At 38.4% G+C, this 22,339-nt stretch overlaps 1 protein-coding gene across 1 annotated transcript in view; it reads right to left on the minus strand.

Moving 5' to 3' along the window:
• Positions 1-22,339, minus strand: part of STT3B (STT3 oligosaccharyltransferase complex catalytic subunit B) — a 74,115-nt gene that overhangs the window by 46,095 nt on the left and 5,681 nt on the right. Inside the window, exons 2-3 of the mRNA XM_073333369.1 lie at positions 3,519-3,627; positions 1,760-2,047 (exon numbers count right to left, since the gene is read on the minus strand). Of these exons, the coding sequence (XP_073189470.1) occupies positions 1,760-2,047; positions 3,519-3,627 (397 nt within the window). The remainder of the gene's footprint in view (positions 1-1,759; positions 2,048-3,518; positions 3,628-22,339) is intronic.

Below are 22,339 nucleotides of genomic sequence, written 5' to 3' on the forward strand. Positions count from 1 at the left end.
TATCCTTTATAGTACATTAAACCTCCGTTATGGACTACTACAGTTTTACCAGTCCAGTAGTCTTTATTATTTACTTTGATAAATAACTACACATTTTTCTGTGCTTCCAAATTTAAGATTGTCAGCATTGTGTAGATTTTTGTTTTGATGAATTATTACACGGCTGGGTGTTGGGTAAAGCTGGAAGTTTTGACAGCAGATAAGGAATAGCTGGGGTTTTGGCTCATGAAGGTGCGAAAGATGGTTTTGTGTTTTGGTACTACCCCTCCTCTTTCCTTCTCCCTTGTGTGTAAGAGTAGAGATTGACGACTGGGAGAGATGAGTGAATGTTTTGTTCTTTACCCCAGCAAATGTTGGGAGCAAGCAGGTCCTCACAGCAACCTGCCACAATATTTACTACTTCAACAATAACAAAAAGAAGTCAGTCTACTGTTTGTACTAAGATCATAAGCAATGATTTATGGCTTGTCTACGTGGGGAAGTTTCCCAACATAGCTATCGCAGCATAATTATTCTACACTACAGTTATGCAGGTATAAAGCCTACTGCTCTACTGCTAACAGACAATCAGAAAGTATTAAATGTTTCAAAATTAACAAAAAAAATAGGGGAAAGTTTCCTTTAAATTTCTCTCTTGCGCTCCCTCTCTCTCTCTCTTTTTTTTTTTTTTGGGGGGGGGGGGAGAACGGAGAGTGGTACAGCACTGTTTAGCAATTTTTCATGAGGGGGGATGCCTGAACAAGTGATTTGACAGGAAACAGTTCTAGGGCAATAGATTCTGTGATATTCTGTATCTTGAGATTGTGTGTTCTCATTTCTATACTATAACAAAATGTACACTATACTGTTGAATTAAACTGCATACTGAGCTGTAGTTTAGTTGATGGATATACAACCCTCATAAAGTGTCCCTTCAACATAGAACAAAATAGAGCAGTGTTTTATTGTGTTTATTCTGTAGTACATAAATGTGTTTATTCTGTAGTGCTTTCATTTACAGAATAGCAATTTCTATTGGGTGTGAATCACAATAACCATTGGCTCTATTTTCATTCCCCAAAGCAGAGTGGCTGAATTAACTCAGTAAGTTATCTGCTGAACCATCCTGCAATACAGTACAATGCTTTATAAAATATAACAATTCTGTTTAGCTCTGCTTTAATTGCATGTGAGACAAGAACAATACTTGTGCTGTATCAAAAGCACATGGCTATTAATGTGGACCCTGTTTGTCTGGCTCTGCCCCCCATTGTCGAATTTGTGTTCAGTTGTATTTGCTATGCAGAACTTCTCAGATTACTTACAATAGCCCAGAAAAACCCGGTGGCTTAATCCTGCCCATGCCTCTTTTTGTCATGTAATGATACAGGAATGTGTTCAAGCCATGCGAGCAAGCAGACTGTTTGAAAAATGCTAGCCTAACTCTATTTTCATCACTTCACACACAGCCACAGAATCAAATATAAGAAAACCACCGTTTGCGCTGAAAATGTAAACCACTTATTGTTAGAGAACATCCCTTGTAAAGTAGCAAGAGAGGATGATTTAACAAACTGAGGAACAACAGTGTGGCAGACGTTCATATGTTACTTTTGGGTGCCTGTCCAATCTTTCTCTAAACCTATTCTAGAAGGCAATGAGAATTATAGAAGGAAGAAAATAACTCTAAAGATCCAAGATTGGGTTCTAAGGCGAAGACCAGGAGTAAGATCAGGAGAATGGGGGTGGGGGTGGAGAGTGAATCTGAGCAATTACTTACCCACAAATAGTATGTGAACTGCAGTGCAAAAATGGCTATGCCTTCATTGTCAAAGGATCCTGCTACTGATCGAGATATGTAACCTGGAACTATAGCAATAAAACAGGCAGCTAAAAGCCCTGCTCCTTGGTTCCACAGTTCTCTGGTAAGCAGAAAAGTAGAAATAGATGTAAGGCCGCTAAAAACTGGTGCTAGGAATACACATACATCTCTTATGTGGACTGTGATGTTTAGCATATTTAAAATCCAATGTATAAGCCCTGCTGTCACCATCAACCCGGGGTAGACCTAGAAGAAAAAGAGAAAGAAAATCAAATTATAGTATTTCAGGATTGCAGAAATGTTGACTGTAAATCTATTTACATACAACTTATAACAAAAGTTACTTATTTCTTGGTTGAAGTCAGTCACATGCAGAGCAAAACGAAATTACTCTAACACTGCTTTCAACATATCTGATACTACACCTTAAAGCAATTTGCCACACTTTAAATTATATCAAATGATTGTTGACAACATGTGCAAGAAACCATTTTCTCCAAATAAATGATGAAGCAACACATACAGATTCCAATTTTATCTACCCTGGAAGTTGTTATAAGGAAGATGATTTTGCAGGTCAGGCACAAGATCAAGAGGTAGATGTACGTTCTATTTCTTGTAAAGGTAGTCAAAAAATTTCAAGCCATCTGAAAGTGATGCAAAATTGAAACATTTTCCAAAAACTTTATGTAGAGTTTTTTTGTCAAAAAATGCCTTCAATAACTTCAAATGCCTTAACTGCCCTGCAAAAACAATATAAGTAATAAATTTCTGCTGAATTAAACTTTAACATGGGTATTCCCCTAAATGCCTGAAGTTGAACAAAAAAAAACAAACCACTAAATATGTTGAGACCTTCCGAAATGTGTCAGGAATTAAAGATGAAATTATATTTTTAATCCATTTTAACAAGGATTTCAAAAGTTATATAGAGCTGATTTATTAAAATGTTTTGTTTAAAAATAAAATCACCATTTGATTTAATTTATTGCAAAATGCTCTGTAAATCCATTTAAATGGTATTTATTCTCTCATTACTGAGGAAAAGGTGCTTCTATGGGTTTTCAACACATTTGCTTGCCATTAGAACTCTTTACACCTTTCTAATTACAGTCTTCCTAAAATCAGTGACATTTCATTGTACCACAATTTGATGTCATTTAATTTTTTTTGGTCTATCATTGCTGTTTAGCACTTTACATCCAAATTAATTTTATCTCATTTATTTTTTATATTCCTTAGAAAATCTTTAAAAATAATGGGGGCATCATTTTCTACAGAATCAGAAATATCCACATTAAAAAAATATAACAGATCCAAACCTTGGCCATGAACATGAAAAAGCCAAGCATTACTCTTGGCTTCAATTGAAAAATGCATAGTCATCCATACCATCAGAGAGGTAGGTTTGTAATGATACATGCTACAACAAGACAACAGGATGGCGAACAAGTCATAATAGTCTCAATTACTGTTACTGAAAGTTGACATATAAGCATATACTATTCAGGTTTGGCTACTGATTGACAGTAAGTTATATGAACTCGAGGTATAAAGCTGACATTGTATTAGTGGTAACTGAAATTCTTATTGTAGCTATTATAGCAATTAAAAGCACATTACATTTAGTTTCTCCTTTAACATATGTAGTAATTCACTTGTAGTTATCCTTCTGAATTTTTTAAATTCACCAAGAAGTGATCACTCTCATACTTACAGTCCCACCTACTATTCTTCCCAGTGGATACCATGCTCTTTCATCAAACCAATTTAAAAATTCATAAAATCCATGGGATGCAAGGTGATGTGTTGATCTATAGTTAAACCTAAAAAAAGAAAAGAGAAATTTAGAATAGAATAATTGAAGTTAATATAGCAACAGCTAATCTCTCCTCTTTCCATAGGAAACAGTAATTATAAATCAATACCTGGGTCAAGTGTCAAGACCCATATGTGTAAAAGAAATAAATGCAGAATTCAATTCTGGACCTAAATAAAGTTTGCAATCAAGCTGCCCAAGTTATATTTTTCCCATTTATCCACTATAACCTTGCTTTCAGATTTAAATCTAGTGTTTATACACACCATGCAAAATGTGCCTCCCCCCACTTTTAAAAGCGTATGTTAAAATGCGTCAGACATTCTCTCATTTTCAACTTTCCTCTAATCTCTGCATCATGCAAGTAATCAAATCTTTAAATGTAATGAAAGAACAGATTATCCATTATAGCCAGACTATTTAGGATACCGGAAAAATTGGCTTCAGATCACGGCAGAATTTGTCAGTCCTTCATTCTTAAATTAAGTATATTGGTAGCACTTACTCTACTGCCAACTTTCAACTCATAGGATCAAGATGAAGTAATATGGCAAGATAGACAAAACTAGTACCAACAGCACTCAGCATATAAACAGTATGCAATGTTACAATCCATTGGCCTGAAAGTTATTCACCATTTTAATATAAAAGAAAATTCAAAAAATAAGTTTCTTGCATATATTTTCTGCAACCAAAGACCCAATTACCTTAAAAATATAAGAAAAAGGAGCCCTCCCTTATACAAGTGTCTACCTATTCAGTTTAATATTTCACATCACATATCCCCAGAGTAAACAGAATGAGACTAGCATGTTACCCACACAGTGCAAGAGCACTCAAGTTCCTGCATACCTGAAAACAATTTTAGCAGCTGAAAGACATCTAAACATGTCATCAGTGATTTTTAATCAACACAACAAAGGAGCACAAGAAACTGAAATTCAGTTACAGAGGTCAGCAAATTGCAGGTTCACATTTACTGAGCCAACTCATCAGTCAAGTGAAGTTGTAAGCAGATTTTTTAATATAATATTTTCACCAGAGACTCCTATGTGACAAATAAGATATTTTATCGGGTAAGCCCACTGATAAGATACTGTGTACTATAAGAAGAAACCAATTATGTTTATATAAGAAAATTCAAAAACATCAATCCTTCTGACTAATTCAAGATTCAAAGCGACAATGTGCCATTAATTTCTATTAACCCTGAAACTATTCCCCCATTTGACTAGATTGCTAAAAATATTAATTCTTCAGTTCTGAATTGTCAACATCAATATGATCTATAAAACACCATACCTGTAAAATTAGTCTCTTATCTAAGCACACCAAAGTTTATCATTAATTTGATTAGTGGAAATAGTATGCCCAGCATTGCACAAGACGAAAGGGAAGACATGGTCCCAATCTCCAGAAGCTCACAATCTAAACAGCTGACATAAGAAGCACAGGACAACCCAGTCAGTGGCTGGTGGTGTCCTAGAGCATGTCTTGTTTGTTCTGTTTTTTCCAGTGAGTTGGTGATAACATATTTACTGACATAGTTTAGTTTAGAAATCCTTTAACAAAGCCTTAATTGGATGCTAAAAAAAGACCGCTCATATTTATTGTGCCACAATTCCAAGACTGCTTAAGTGGATGAAATAGGAAAAAACCGTTAACCACCTCCTTGTGCTGCAAACTACTGTTAAATATGCACAACTGTCTTCAGTGGAAAGTGAACTTTAACATCTTTTACTACCTGCTTTGGTAGCATAATCTTAAATCTTTAATGAGCACTGTCAACTGCCAATGAAAACTAGTGAAGAAATTCCTTTTTATTTATAACATTAGTATGGAAGAATTTAATTTTCCACTTCTCCCTAGTATACTTTTGACAGATATAAAATAAACTAACTCCAGCTTTCCAAAATGGACTGTGATTCCTGCCATAAAATAAAAACTTACAAAAACACACATTTCAAGATTTCATAGTTGAAATGAACAGCAATAATATTACATTAATTTTGTACCTTGACAAGATGTACAGTAAGTGTTGGGAGTGGCCGTCCAGAAAATGATGCGGGACATTATAAATACAGTAAGTAGATCAGAAAACCAGAATATGAATACCTCAGTTCTTCTAAACTGCAATATTTAGTATTCCTATACTGTAACAATGACTATTCACAGAATTTAAGACCTTCGGGGAGATACATACACTAATGGGAGTTGTGGGAAAATCAGGCCACTTGAAAGGCTACATATGGATTTAATAGGTTAACTACAGGCATCTCACTTTGTTTTTACCTAAGGCATTACTTCTTTCCAAGAACCTCACAAATGAAAACCATCCAAGGTTTGTGCATTCAAATGGTGAATCAGTTCTAGAGGCTGACATCCGAGAACGATAAGCTGAAAAAATATGTATGCAGCTCCAAGTAGCAGCCCTACATATTTCAAGTGGAAGAGATGACTTTTAAAATGGTTGAAAAGGCTGCCTGAATTCTAACAACATGTGCTTTGATATGAGATGGTGGGGTCAATTTATTCAGTTCATAACAAAATTCTAATGCAGTCTGATACCCCTTTTGAAAGTCTGTTGAAAAAACCCATCCTCTGGATTTATTACAAAAGATACAGTCTTTGTGATCTGTGGAACAGTTCTGTCCTACTGAGGTAATACACAGATAGCTCTTAACATGTCCATAGTGTGGAGTTCAGTCTCTGCCGGGGACTAGTGAGGTCTTGGAAAGAACTAAATGAATCAGTTGATTTAAATGGAAGTCTAAGCCCACTTTAGGCAGACGTGTAGGAGGGGAATGAAGAGTAACACTGTCCTTCTGGGAGGTGGTATAGGTGGTCCTACCATGAATGCTTGACTTTCACTCACTCTGAACAGAAGTAATAGCCACCAACGATGCAGTCTTAATAGAAAATGGTACACAGAACAGAAGCACATCCAAACTGTGAGATGTAGACACTGGATCCAGGTGTCAAATCGGACCTTTATCCTGTGACATTATGTCCAGAACGACAAGCAGCTTGAATTGTGGTTGAAAGAGATAGGGGTATCATCTTTAAGTACCAAAACTGCAGCATCTACACTAGGGCTATTAACATAACTTGAAGCCCTGTCATGTCATAAGTTCCTAAGGACTCTAGGGATTAAAAGGCTTGGAGGGAAAATGCATAGAGTAGATTCTTGTTCAACTGAATCAGAAATGAATCCAAGATGGAGCCTGGATTCATTCATCCTGTGCAGCAAAACGTGAGATTTGTTGCTTAGACCAGTCATGAATATGTCTATAGTTGGAGAGCCCCATTTCTGAAAAATTCTGTGAAAGACAAACTGTGGAGGATGATCCATGAAGAGATTATTATTGTCTGTTGATCTGATCTGCTAAACTGCTTTGGACCTCATGTAAGTGCAGAGCTCTTCAGTCATGTTTTAACACAATCAAGTTTGGAGCAAAGACAAAAGAGAAAAGAAGAGAAAAAAACAGTCTTGCTGATTTTAACTTCTGCTATTCAGAATCTAGTGACAGCAGTGAAATTGGCTGTAAGGTCAGTACTCTGCTGCCACTTGAGAAAGCTATGAGCATCGGCAGAGACAGGCACTGATACTATTCATGGGGGAAGAGGACTCAAAATGAAATCTGGAAGAACAGTGGAAACACACACAACCAACCCACCCTTCCAGACAGCCAGTCAAAGAAAGTGGTAAACCGGTCAGAGACCATCATCACATTGGCAGCTACAAACTTTGGAGGAGTAGTGAAAAGAAAAAGAATACTCCTTTTCCACTACAGCAGCAAGGGGAGCATAGGATTGGGCTGCAAGTTTAACCAGATAGCTACTAGACAGAGGATGAAACAGCAGGGTGGATAAAAAAAATCAAGATTTTTTCAAAAAAAAAATTTTTTTTTTAATTTAAATCAGATTGTTCTGATAAAATGCTTTTGGAAGAAGAAACCTATCTAAAGATAGTTTTAATTAAGATATATTATAGCTCAAAGACATTTCATCATGGAATAAGGATTATAAATTCTAATTCTATAGTATGAGACAATGAGTTCATGTAATGTTTAAGAAAAGTTTTGTAAATGAGTTCCAATAGTTCATGGATTAGGGACCCAATCTTACGGAGTTCCAGGGGCTTCTGTACAGATTTAGGTTAATCTTTCTATCTACCTAATGGGACTCAGTGCTCAGTCTAGCACATACCATCACAGATGCTTAGTTTTGCAGTTCTCAAACTGTGGATTTGCGTCTCCAGAGATAACATGCTTGTTAACAGCAAAAATGTTTTTAATAAATATAGAGATAAGAAATAACAGACCTCAACCCTACTGTCCCTCCACAAATTTGTGTAGACAGAGTCAATCCCTTACCTCTCTCTAAAAGTACAAAGTTTCAAAAAGTTCGATGAATAGAAGATTGTTGGGGGCGGAATAGACCTGGACAAGGAGAAGAAGTCTGGAGATAAATGTGAGAAGGGAGGGACAGGCAGTAGAAACAAAAGTGAAACTGTTTGAGCAGCATATTCCAGTAATCTTGAGGTCTTTCTGAGTGTAGCCTTCATTGATTTGAGATCACACCATACCATTCTCTCACTAGAAGGGAAAACCTATAATGGCAGCAGGCCACAAGAGAGATCCAGTTTGGGAATATTTTAATGAAGTTCCTCTACCTGTGGGTAAGATAGGCATGCACACAAAATGCAAACAGTGCAACAAAGAAATGCAAGGCCTGGTTGCCCAAATGAAACAACATAAAGAGAAGCGTTCCTTCTCAGGAGAAAGCTGCATTGAAGATGATGAAAGGAACATGTCTGAACATGCAAGATCTTCAGAATGGTAAACTTTTTTATTTCATACTTCTTTCTTAAGGACTGCCTGTCTTCTTTCTGGACTATTCTTGAATTCTCAAGTTTGAGCAAAATATAAAGTTGTTACTCTATGGTACTATCATTTTAGATGCAGCTGTGATAAAAAATAAATAGCTGAAATAGGCAGATCTTCCTTTTACAATTTTACCTCTAAAGTAGTACTTAGTGTCAGTGAATGCAATGAGTAATACTAAATGAGCAGTATAGTAATAATAATTAAATAACTTCATTGATTTATTTTGTTTAGAAGAATCCATCCTCAACATACAGGATTCTGAAGACTATCCACCTTCAATATCACCATCATTTTCTATAGTTTCAGCGTTATCTGCCAATGATAGTGTTTCAGTCACATCACGTATGTCACATAGCCACAGTATATCCATCACCTGTAGCAAAAAGAAGAAAAAAAACCTCCATCATCCAGAAACAACCATAGATAAGTTTGTGATAAGAACCAGCAGATTACAAAAAGAGGTGATTGATTAAAAAAATTGCCCTGTTTGTTTATGCAACAAACTCTCCTTTCCGTATGATTGAGAACCCACACTTCATTAACATGGTTCAGTCATTAAGACCAGGATACAGTCCACCCAACACAGCGGATGTCGCAGGCAAATTGCTGGATAAAGTGTATGAAAGAGAAATTGAGCAGTGTGCAAAAGGTCTAGAGGGTGAAATTGTTAACCTGAGTCTTGATGGGTGGAGCAGTGTCCACCATTATCCTGTTGTATGTCCTTGTGTGACAACAGAAGAAGGGAATGTCTTCCTTACAGAAACAATTGATACATCAGGAAATGCACATACAGCAGAATACTTACAAGAAGTAGCGGTAAACACTATAACAAACTGTGGAAAAAAATTCAAATGTCTAGTACACAGCTTGGTCACAGACAATGCTGAAAATGTATCCAAGATGAGAAGAGAGTCCCAAGCTAATAACATACGGTTGCAGTGCTCATTTGATGCACCTCCTAGCCAAAGACTTCAGTGTTCCAGAAATAAAGGCTAATGTTGCTGAAATTGCAAAATACTTCCATAACAACCACTTTGCAGCAGCTGCTCTGAAAAAAGTGGGAGGAACCAAGCTAACTCTCTCACAAGATGTGTAATGGAACTCAGAAGTGGACTGTTTTGAGCATTATAACAAGAACTGGCCAAATCTGATGACAGTTTGTGAACAAAATCGTGAAAAAATAGATGGCACTGTCACAGCCAAAGTTCTCAATGCTGGGCTTAAGAGAAATGTTGAACACGCGCTGAGTATCCTGAAGTCCATTTCTATAGCCTTGAACAAAATGCAGGGAAATAGCTGTTTTATTGCTGATGCTGTGGAAATTTGGAAGGAACCGAGTGAGATCTTAAAAAGAAATATGTAATGACAGAGTTAAATTACAAGCATTAAAAAGCGAATGGGACAAGCACTATCTCCAGCTCATTTTCTTGAAAATATTCTCAATACTCGGTACTAGGGTCAAACCTTAACTGCTGAAGAAGAGGAGTTGGCTAGGACATGGACATCCAGCAATCATCCCTCCACAATGCCAACTATAATAAACTTCAGAGCTAAGCGTGAAGCATTCAAGAAATCTGTTTGCTGATGATGTTTTAAAGAAAGCCACACCAGTGAACTGGTGGAAGTCATATAAGCACTTAAATTCAGAGACTGTTGAAGTGATAATCTCATTTTTAACAGCAGTAGCTTCTTCCGCTGGTGTAGAAAGAATATTTTTTTCCTTTGGCCTAATTTGTTCCAATTTGAGAAATCGTTTGGGACCTGAAAAACCAGGCAAGCTTGTTTTTCTTTTCCAGATTATGAACAAACAGGAAAAAGAAGGTGAAGACGACTGAGTTAGCTGCAGAAGCCAATATTTTAAGTTTCTCACATTGACCTGACTGTTACAATCGATTTAATTTTGGGGTTTTTAAAAAAATATTTCATTTAACTATTTTAGTTAAAAATAAATTTAACAAAAACAAACCTGATTTTAAAAACTTGAATGTTTATCTCAATTCAAAAATTTATATGCTTGTTTTGTTAAAATATTATATGTTTGCTGTTGAAGAAAATACCCAGAATATATAATGTTATTGTTTTAGTTAAATAAAACAATTAAAATGTCTGTCTGGTGATGTTCTCCTCCTAATACAGCATGGCAATAAAATCCTCCAAATATTAATGATTAACCTGTTGACTTGGAGATAGTTCACTTCCCAATGACTTCATAAATATCTGCTTCCATTACCTTTGGTAAATTAAATAACCACACAATCATTAATTTTCTGATATAGCTGTAAAACTAATCTGAAAAGCTTTCACTTTAAAAACGTATAGTGTGTACCTTCTAAAAATGAAATGTACATCGATCTCTGAGTTGTGAAGAATATGTATTAAGGTTATAACCACCAACAAAAATGCACTTTTACGTAGAAATCCATGATTAAATCAAGTCTTCCTGACTAGTGATTTAAATCAAATCCACCCCAGGATGAAACATGAAGTCTTTGAAAAGGGCCTGCGGACAGCACCCCTCCCCGCTCTCTATAGCTGAAAGCAATGGAAATGTTAACTTCACATTTGCATACTATCCCAACAGCGACAGCCTCATTTTAGTATAAGTTACTAAATACTAGAGTTAAATTCCTAACAATTCCTATAGGTTGTATGTGCGAGTGGGTAAATTAGGGAAAAAAATCTCTCAGAGAGACAGACACACAGAGACAAACAAGGGGAAAAGAAAAAAAATAGGAGAGAGAGAGAACACAATGCAAGGAAAGGAGAAGTGAGGAGACAGAAGGATGAGGAGGAAGAAGAGAAGAAAAACAAGACACACCACAGGAAAACACATACCATGTTCAGTTATACAAAAGAAAAAGTAGAGTGACATAAGTAGTGTGTTTGTTTCTTTTAATGAATTAAAAATACAAGTTAAACGTACAATTTTACAACTAAACATTCTTCAACAGTACATGACATAATGGAGCAAATAACCAATTTGTAAGCACCTAAAAGAAAATAAGGTGATAAGTAACAGTCAACATGGATTTGCCAAGAACAAATTCTGTCAAACCAATCTAATATCCTTCTTTGACAGCATAACAAGCCTTGTGGATAAGGGGGAAGCAGTAGACGTGCTATATCTTGATTTTAGTAAGGTTTTTGATACTGTCTCAAGACCTTCCCATAAACAAGCAAGGTAAATATAGCCCAGATGAACCTACTACAAGGTGGACGCACAACTGATTGGAAAAGCATTCTCAAAGAGCAGTTATCAATGGTTCAGCCAAGCTGGAAGGGTATACTGAGTAGGGTCTGCAGGGATCTGTGATGGGTCTGGGTCTATTCAATCTCTTCATAAAAGATTTGGATAATGGCACAGAGGGTTCTCTTACAAAGTTTGCTGATGATACCAAACTGGGAGGGGTTGCAAGCGCTTTGCAGGATTAGAAATTTAAAATGATCTTGACAAACTCAAGAAATGGTCTGAAATCAATAGGATGAAATTCAGTAAGGGCAAATGCAAAGTACTACACTTAGGAAGCAATAATCAATTGCACAAATACAAAATGGGAAATGACTGCTTCGCAAGGAGTACTGCAGAAAAGGATCTGGGGGTTATAGCAGATCACAAACTAAATATGGGTCAACAGTGGAATACCGTTGCAAAAAAAAAGTGATCATTTGGTGGTGTATTAGCAGGAATGCTGTAAGGAAGAAACGAGAAGTAATTCTTCCACTCTATACAGCACTGATAAAGGCCTCGACAAGAGTACTATGTCTGGACACCATACTTCAGGAAACATGTAGACAAATCGGAGAAAGCCCAGGGCAGAGCAGCAAAAATGATTTAAGGTCTAGAAAACATGACCTATAAGGAAAGATTTGGAAAAAATGGGTTTGTGTAGTCTGGAGAGGAGAAGACTGAGGGGGGACACGATAACAGTCTTCAAGTACGTAAAAGGTTGTTATAAAGAGGAGAGTGATAAACTATTCTCCTTAACCAATGAGGACAGGACAGGTCAAGTAATGGGCTTAAATTGCGGAAAGAAACCTTTAGATTAGACACTAGGAAAAACGTCCTGACTGTCAGGGTAGTTAAGCACTGGAACAAATTATGTAGGGAGGTTGTGCAATCTCCATCATTGGTGCTTTTTAAGAACAGGTTAGACAAATACCTGTCAGGGATGGTCTTGATACTTAGTCAATTTCAGTGCAGTGGACTGGACTAGATGACATACCAAGGTCCCTTCTAGTCCTACATTTCTAGGATTTTCTCCTTGAAACTGCAGAGGGGTCTGACCTTGGGGAAGCGGAGCTACACAGTTTTTTTTACACTTGCCAGTAAGCTTCAATTTGTGGGTGAACATGTAAACTTTTTAAGCCTACGCAAAGGTGTTAGGGGTACTTATAGCCACATAGTTCTTGCTCTTGACATATTCAGTCTCCAATTTCAGACTCTTGAGGGGGATTGGAAGGGTAATCTGAACCATGATTAGCAAGTCTCCTGTATATTCCATTTTACTACAGTATTTATCTCAGAAATAAACTAGTACCCTTGAGTAGTTTAAGGTTAACCCTAATAACTTTAGCTCCCACAAGTGGTAAATTGGACAGGTTTGTTGGAACCCTTCCATAATGCTGTCCTTGGCCAGCCAAATACAAACTCCAACTTCTGCGTGAACATGCAGATGTACACATGTTTAAGCCGGAATGACTAAATGAAACTGTCGTAACTTTCATCCCTCCCTCTGCCCTAATGTTTGTTTCTCTTATTTGTAGTATCACATCTAAAATTTGATTTTAAGCTCTTCAAGGCAGGGACCATGCCTTTCCACTAGCATTGTAAAGTACATAGCACACCTTTGGTCACTATAAAAGTAAACAAATAAAAAAATAAATAAAACTATAGTGTAGATAGAACCTAACAATGACCACATAACTGGATTTTACAGTGATGTTGTTAGGTCCTATCTACCCAACTTTTAATCAGACTGTAATAGGGCTACAGGACTACTATGTTGTAACTATGTACCCTGATACAATTTTAGATGTAATATAGATGGGCTATAAATTTAAGGTTACTAGTTTTAAACATATTTTAATTTAAATATCAAAAAGCGCAGCAAAACATTAAAGTGAAGAAGCAGAGCAGCTGTACAAGCAATCATAGTAATTGGATTTTTGCAGTGACATGAATTTTGATTGGTTTATAAGATGAGAATTTATAAATTCAGCTACCTGATTAACATTTCCATTAATATGCTGGAAAATATCAATACTCATTTTCTCCTGGCTAGCTTTCCAATTTTAGGTTTGATTTTATTCAACCCTGAAAACTGCTCTTTCATGACATGGGGTGACACTGTAAGATGACTGATTAACACCACTTACTGTAATCACCTGTTATACCAAGGCGCTCTAGAATACTGCAGCATTTCTGTACCAAATTAATTACTGCTGTATTTATAAGCAGACATCTTTGGCTTTGACAACAAGTACTAAGACTTGTACTTCCTTGACAAAAGCACTGTTTAAAATGAATACTTAAAAAGATATTTTGCTTACTCTCTTAGTAAAACATACATAAAAAACACAACAGGACAGTAGTGCAACAACTTTGTTTAGAGATTAACAACACTAGAGGTAGACAGAATTGATAGTTCTAGAACATATTTGACCTTTCCATTGCATCTGATTACATACAAGTACTGAAAAATTTACAATACTTTTTCTAGCCAGGGAACAAAACATAGCATAAACATATAAGTTACTAAATACTAGAGTTGAGGTGAGGGTGACGGAAAGGGAGGCATATTAGCAATAACCAAATAAGAAGCCTAGTTCCCGTCATTAATAGCATGAAATGGATAAGATTCCAGACAATGCCATTACCGTTCAGAGATGTGAATAGCAGCAGTAAAACCAATCAGAACCTTGTTACTTCCACTCTGCCCCTAAAACCTTTAGCACAGCAGGGGCACTGGGGCTTTATGCCCGCAGACTCAAGAAAATTACCTATTGTTTACACAGCCCGTAATTACAATCCTTGCAAGTGTAAGAGCTAGATTTTTTTAAAAGCAAATTTTGATTTTGCAGAATGGATTGCGTAAGGTGTTTCTTCGGGGAAAGCATGATATTAAGCCCTTGTCATAAAAATGCTCAGTTCCAAATTACTACAAATGTGACTGGTATCTACTTATATACAAATTGTTGAACGAAACGTTAATGATGAAATTTAATTACGACCATCCAGACATTATACATTCTACTAAATGCAAATGTGGCTACAATGTACATATGTAATATTCTATCTGAGTTAAAAGCTGTTAAATGTGTGCTTGTATACAAATCTTTAACGTGGTACAGATGTGTTACCGCTGAAACCTTACACTCTGATTTGAATTTTGTATATTTAAAATAGCAACCCTGTTACTACATCAGCAATTTGCATTCTGAATTTTCCTTTTTACAAATGATTATGAACATGGCTTGAAAAATTTACAATACATTTTCTAGCCAGGGCACTAAACATAACATTGAAGTACAGTAGCTACAAAATACAGGGGGAAGAAAAGGGCAGCATACCAATCTCCTGGATCTAGCAAAGGGACAATAGTTGCAAGGGCATTCAGAACTAACTTCTTGATGTTCTGAAGGTCCAGAATTGTTTTGGATATTAGGAAGCATTGGGAGTAAAACCTGGTGCCCCAATACTGAGAGGGCACTTCTATGGCTCCCAAAGAACATAGAATCTGCACTTATTTCAGAACTGATTCGTGAGATGGGTCCCTGGGAACAGGGGGAAGACAGGAATTGGAGGATATATCCCAATTCCACCATCTTTAGCACCCACTTGCGGGAGGTAACGGACTGCCACATACTTAGGAAATGCGACAACCTGCTGTCAAAGGAGGGGCAGAGAGATAGAAAGTCTAAGATCTGCTACAGTCCAAATGCCATACTCAACAGGAATCAGATAGGCTGTTTAGAGGTGCGTGAATGAGGAGGTAGCAGAGGTCTCCTCCTTTGCTGCTTATGCTTCCACTGGTATTGATCCAGCTGTCTAGGAAAAACAGATACCTGTCCTGTCACTCAAGCATTTCAGGCAAGAGTTTGCACCACTCAAAGTAAAGTTTGAAGCCTAGGGACCTAGACGTGGGTTTCCCCAGCACCAGGTGCACCAAGTACCACTAACAAAAACACACTGACTGCACATTCACAGAGGAAAAAATGACAGCACACTGTGACCACCAATGGTAAGATGGAACTGAAGGGGAGGGAACATCTCCACCCTTTATACCCTTGATTTGGAGTAACAGGGAGCAGGTGTGGTTACCCCCGGGTCCTGCTAGGGGAAACTTTCTGAGACCAATGCACAAGATGCACACACCCGTAGTGTAATGGACATCTGCAATCACTTGAAGAACTACGGAAGCACACAGAGAATAGAGTGTTTTACTTTTCCTCAGTTCACCCAAGAGCAACTTTCACAATGGGAGCTGCAGCTGTGGTGACAGCAGCAGTACAACTAGGGCCAGAAGCAATGGCAGAGTAAAGCCAAGAGGTGGCCTCTGTATATACCCAGTTTTCAGGGAGCTAGGCTGGTGGGTGTGTAACTGCCACCCAGACAGCGTCTCATTCCAAAACAACCAAGAGGCTCAGGTCTCCTCCTGCCAGAAACACCAGTGGGTTCTGTAACATTATTAATGAAGTTAACATTCTATTTTCCTTGGTTTAGCTGAGCCCTGTTCAGATTCCTTTCCTCCCTGCCCCATATTACATCTGGGCACCTTGCTCTCCCCCAACTCTGTTAATGTTTGCTGAAGTTTATGATATAAAAGATTTTATATGACTATCAGTGACTAACTTTTATTTCTATTTATGCTTCATTTTCATGAAAACTTGAGACACCTAAATGTTCATTTTACTGACTTTTATAGCATGCTCAGAAGTGCAGCAGAGCAACTGAGATCGAAGGAGTAGAAAATAAAAAATATTTGATCAAAAGTAAAGAGAAAAAGAAGGTAACTCATATTCAGCTAGGCATCACATTTCCCATACAATCTCCAGCTATCTGGATCTTCAGCCTTAACAGGTTTAAGAATGTGATTGCCCAGTTACTTAGCCACACTTTTTGTTGGAATCTTGTTCTCCAGAGTATGCAGTCCAGGCTTTCACCTTTTTCCTAGATGAAGTTCACAAACAATATTATTATTTATCTATAAAGCTTATGATTTAGGTCTTGTATACTTTACACTCTCTTTCTCATGTTTTACTTCTGCAGTTGAGATCACCTGGGAAACAATCTTAAATTCTCTAGATGTGAATGGTTGGTATAAGAGGGCAGCACATTCTCAGAAGTCCTTAACTCTGGAATGATCCATACTGCTAGGCATTTTTTTCTTTACTGGGTTGAGTGATCTGATTTGAAATTGATTAGAGGGTGGGTGAGATGGTGTTGCACTGGGGACTAAGTCTCATGTTACCACTGAGTCAACTTGTACTTTGTATTGTACATGTGCCTGATCATTAGATAGGAACATTTAAAAAAAATAAAGATCACTACATATCTGCCTGTTGAGCGTCAAGACAGCTTACACCCTAAATTTCCTAAAAACAAAAAGCACAAAATGGATAGGATTATCCAATTACAATCATACAAACATCTTCCAACATGCATACAAACCACTTTCAGAACTAATTTCTGGTCATAAGAAGAGGATATACATATATATATCTACATTTTTACAAATTTCAAAATATATTTATGTTTTTATAAGCCATTAAAATTCAAACTAACTTTTACCATTTAATCCACTGAAAACCTGACTTTACATTATGAATTTAAAAAATGAACAGTAAAGCACAAATGAGAGGACATGTAACCTATAACTTCACTCTTTACATATGGGACTATAACTTTCAAAAACTGAAACCTAATAAAAATAAACCTCTGAAATCAATGCATTTTTGTCTTTTTTTTTTTTTTTTTTTTTAAGTGTAAGGAGAAAAGATGCAAAGAATAAAAGATTAAAGGGAAAACTTCTGCCACATTTCTAAATATTTCCTATCTTGATTCTGATTTTCTTTTTAATTAGTAATGCTATTGGAAATCTGATAAAGGATTTTTTTTTTGTAAGCCTTTGGATTTTCATCTAAAAAATTATTATTTTAAGGAAAAGTATCAGGTCTTTCTTGAACTATAAATATTATGTCACTGCAGTCTTTCCAAGAGAGGAGTTCTGACAGTTATTAGAGGCAAAACTAATCTTTGAATCAGTGACTAACGTATAAGGTCATTCTGATTCCGGGCCTGAAGGCCACCAATCTGCTAGAAATTTCTTATTGTCAGCTGTTACTCAGAAGAGTCCTCACAGACCTACAATTTTTTTAAAGATGGTGACATGACACCTATTTAAAATATTTTTAATATAACCTGGTTAATAAACACACTAGGAATACTTAAGTACCACTACCAAAATGACTAAGTGCACCACTTTCAACTAAAATAAATGTTGCAGTTGTAGAAAAGGATGGAAGGCATAGTCAAAGTGATAGTAACATTTGACATGGGAAATTTTTTCACTTGTAAAAAAAGTTTGTTGAATGCCCTCCTCAACTCCAACACTGCTGGAATAATCAGCACACTAACATTATGCCACCAGTGACCAAGAAGTAAGAAGGCAAAGAACAGAACATATAAAACCTGACTCCACTTCCCATAGGGTTTCTGCTTTTGAATTACCTTTAAGAAGAAAGAGGGTAGAAAGGGAGAGCTGTGGAATGGAAGAAGGAACTCGGACCAGCTCTTTACCAGTTAGTAAATTTATCTTGTTAATCATCCCCCCTCTTCTTCCATCCTGAAAGACATATCAGCATAGCTAGCAGAGACGGTAACCTTGTTTACCTGGTACTAAGTCATGTTAGCTGCCCTGCAATGAAGGAGGCCAATATTTAAATTTGCAGGACGAGTACGAGTAAGGGAAATGCAGAGATTTGATAAAAATAATCCCTCTTTCAAAATAACTAACATTTTCTATTATTCTCAATGGGAGTGAGGCCACAGGCTGAAAAAAGAGGCTGTCTCTTACTCCTGGGGGAATTCTGTGCCAAAAGACTAAAAATTCTGCATACAATATTTTAAAATTCTGTATATTTTATTTGTCAAAAGGAACACAATATAATCACACTGATTTCAATTATTTTGATAATTTATTTCAAAATACCTGTCAGCAAGTATGTCTGTAAAAATATAGACAAATAGAAAGATTCAGGAATTTTTTTTTTTAACAAATAGATTCCTTACTAGGCATATTAATACAGAACTATGAGTAATAATTCATTAAACTACAATACAGAAATGTATTTCCTGCATCCCTCAGAAGCTGGAGAAAGGCTTGGAGGAGTCAGAGGTAATGGAGGAGTTGAGGGAGAGGGAAGGACCCCGAGAGTGAACCTGAAGGGTTGTTGGCTGTGGGTGAAAAGTATGGAACGGTTTCTTGGGGGCGGGGGGGGAGAAATTGTTAGGGAGTTGGGAAGCCTCCCGCACAAAGACCCTGAACCTCTTCCATTCAGTCAGGCACATATGCCCCTGTCCCTGTAGCCCCCCCATACCGTTCATCCACATGTGGCCCTGAAGCCCCCCCACACACACACACTCAGCGCTTGGCTCAATGCTGTCACCCCACTAGCTCCGGAGCCTGTACTCCAGTCTGTCCCACTCATTAGCCCTTTAAACCTCAGTCTGTGGCACACACATACCCCCAGCAGCCCCACTTGGCCCACTCTGCCTCCTAACCTGGCTCCACAAGAGGCTGCTGTGATGAAAGCAGCCAGCGGCTAGCTTTTAATGCTGGTCAGCCAGCTATTCTGGTGCCACAGTGGCCTCTGGTGGGAGAAAGGCAGAACTGCAGCACTTCTTCTGCAGAATGTATTTTCTATGGAGCAGAATTCCCTCAGGAGTGTTCTATGCACACATTTAATGTTTCCTGAAGTCCTTCTCACAGACTGGATCTCCCTAGGCTGAGTCCGTATTCCCAGTCTGTGTTTTTTCTCAGCTGTCTGCCTGGGGTGGGGGTATTCTCTATAAAAGTACTCCTGGGGGAATTCTGCATCACTGCATGTGCACAGAATTAATGTCCTCCACAGATTTCTTTGCTTCCCTACAGAAAAATGACTTCTGATAGAGAAGCAAAGGGAAGCCATAACAGTGGTCATGTGCCCCTACCTGGCAGCGCAGCCAGGTTGGTTCAGGCGCCTGGAACAGCCAGTTGAAATGTAAATGACCACAGGGGAAGGGGGCGAGTTGTTCAGTCATGAATGTGAGAGAGAGAGAGAGAGAGAGAGAGAGAGAGAGAGAGAGAGAGAGAGAGACACCGTCCCTCTTGCTCATTACTGTGGCACACTCAGCATGGAGGGGCAGCGCTTTGCGTGTTTCTGAGGAGGTAGGAGTGGGGCAGGCTCTATCCCCTCAGACAGAGCAGAATGTATACTCCTGGGGGAATTCTGCACCACTGCGCAATGCAGAATTTTGCAGAAATTAACGTGCATGTGGAATTTCCTCCCCCACAGCAACAGGCTGCAGTGCTGCTAGCTGCCACTAGACCCGACAGAGTCCAGCTCGCACACAGAAGACACTGCTGGGGGGAGGGAGAGGGAGCTAGAGGGTTCCTGGCAACTATAGCTCCCAGAGTGCCCTGAAGGAAGGAGAGAGCTGTGCACAGGAAACTCCATGCAAGCCTGGTACCGAGCATCAGACTGTTTTCTCCCTCTGGATCCTGGGGGGTGTGGTGGGGGAGCGGGTCTTGGGGTGGGGGGGGCTATAGCTGGGCTCCAGAGAGGAAGGGGTGCAGGTATATGGACAAGGGGGTTCACAGCTGGGATCCGGGGAGGGAAGGGGTTTGTGTGTATTGGCTGGGGTGCCCATGGCTGGGCTCGGGGGGGAGGGATGTCTGGCCCCCCCCAGCCGGCCAGGGGATGGGGGGGGGAAGGAGACAGAGAAACAGGAATTGGGTTGTCACAGGGGTTTCTTTAACTCTCTGCTCCTGCGGGAATTTGTGTGTGTGTCTGTATTGTTACAGACATACTTGCTGACAGGTATTTTGAAATAAATTACCAAAATAATTGAAACTGGTGTGATTATGTAGTGTTTTTTGGTCAAAATTTGCAGAATTTTAAAATGTTGTGTGCAGAATTTTTCCCTACATTGTGTTCTCTACCTCCATCCCTGTATTTTATCTCTCCTTACTTCTTCCCACTCTCATTCCATGCACTTTCTCCACAGCGCACGCACACCCACCATATTTCTCTTTTCTGACTTCTCCAACAATCTCTTCCTGCACCCCATGCCAATACCTACAACCATCCATGGGACCCCACAAAGGAGTCTAGTGAAGTTTCCAAGCACTAATAACTAGCACACTGAACCCACCAGTTGCCAACAGATAAAGTTTGGAGCCAAGAGGCATTGTCCACAGACAATGCAGAGGTGAAAAGCCAACACAACTTCTGGGAATGGGGAGGGTGTTTGGAATCTTATTTGGATGGTGTCGTTGAACCCTGCTCAAGGGTTCCATTAGATGTCTCAAACTGAAGCCCCCACACATTCCTTGTGTTTCTCCTTCCTATACCAGTGTCTCATGGACACAATGGTGAAAAAGATCTCTACTACTCCCTCAACCTCCTGGCTCTTGCAAGGCAGGTGGCTCCAGTACTCTTTTAGGGATTGTCCTCCTCCCATGAAGAGTTCCCACATTTACTTCTACTGCTGAGTTTTTGTAAACAGTAGCAGAGAGAAACTGACCCTTGGGGATGTCCACACTACAAGCACTCCAGCTACCTCCCTGTAAAGCAGATACTTGCTACAGCAACAGAAGGGTATTTTTCATCACTGTAATAAATCCACTGTTCAAGAGGTGATAGCTATATCAATGGTAAAATTCTTCTCTCAACCCACTGGTGTCTACACTGGTGCCTGGGTCTGCTTCACTACATCTCTCATGGGGTGTGCATTTTTCACACCTGAGTGACATAGCTAGGTCAATCTAAGTTTTAGGTGTAGACCAGGCCTTAATCTGTTTCACATCTGCTTGATAGGTTCCGTATTGAAGATAACAATCTTTTAAAAAGAAAAGATGTGTAGCCCTGCAAGCAACAATCCAGAAAGTAGCATCCACCCATAGTAAAAGATTAAGTAAATGGAGCAAAACTGAGCAAGGCATCTCACTGGGAGCATAACACCAGTGCGCCAGAATCTGCACTACTTACTTATTGGTCTCTGGGTGGAGTTTAAGGTGTTAGTTATTACCATAAAGCAAGAAATAGCTTGGGACTAGCTACCTGAAAGATCGCCTCTTATTCTGTGCCTTACTGAGACAGCTCAAGTTAACAGGGGCGCCTAAGCTGAATCTCCTTCGTTTTAAAAAAGAGGAGGCAGCTGGCAGAGCATTTTCTGTGAGGGCTCCAAGACTATGGAATTTACTCCCCTTGGTCTGAAATAGTTCAGCTTTGGTGACCATCCTGGCATACTCCAAAAGTGTCTGTTCGACAGTTTTTTCAAGAGGGTTGAGTGTATGCTTCCCACAAAAAAGAAGAAGTAGGTGTGTGACTGGCTGAGTTCCTGCTGAAATGATTACTTTAATACTGGTAGGGTCTCAACGTATTTGTGGTATTGCTAATAATTTGTTAGGGCACCTGGAGATTTGGATAGGTGTCTTATTTTAAATCGAAATAAATAAAAATATTGAATTATTAAAAGAAAACCACACATGTATAGAGAATCATAAAGCCACTCGCTATAAAATAGCATTAGTTTTAAAATATTTCTTGCTGGAAATTTTTTTAACA

The sequence above is a fragment of the Lepidochelys kempii genome, chromosome 2 (genome assembly GCF_965140285.1).
Source record: "Lepidochelys kempii isolate rLepKem1 chromosome 2, rLepKem1.hap1, whole genome shotgun sequence".
NCBI lineage: Eukaryota > Metazoa > Chordata > Testudines > Cheloniidae > Lepidochelys > Lepidochelys kempii.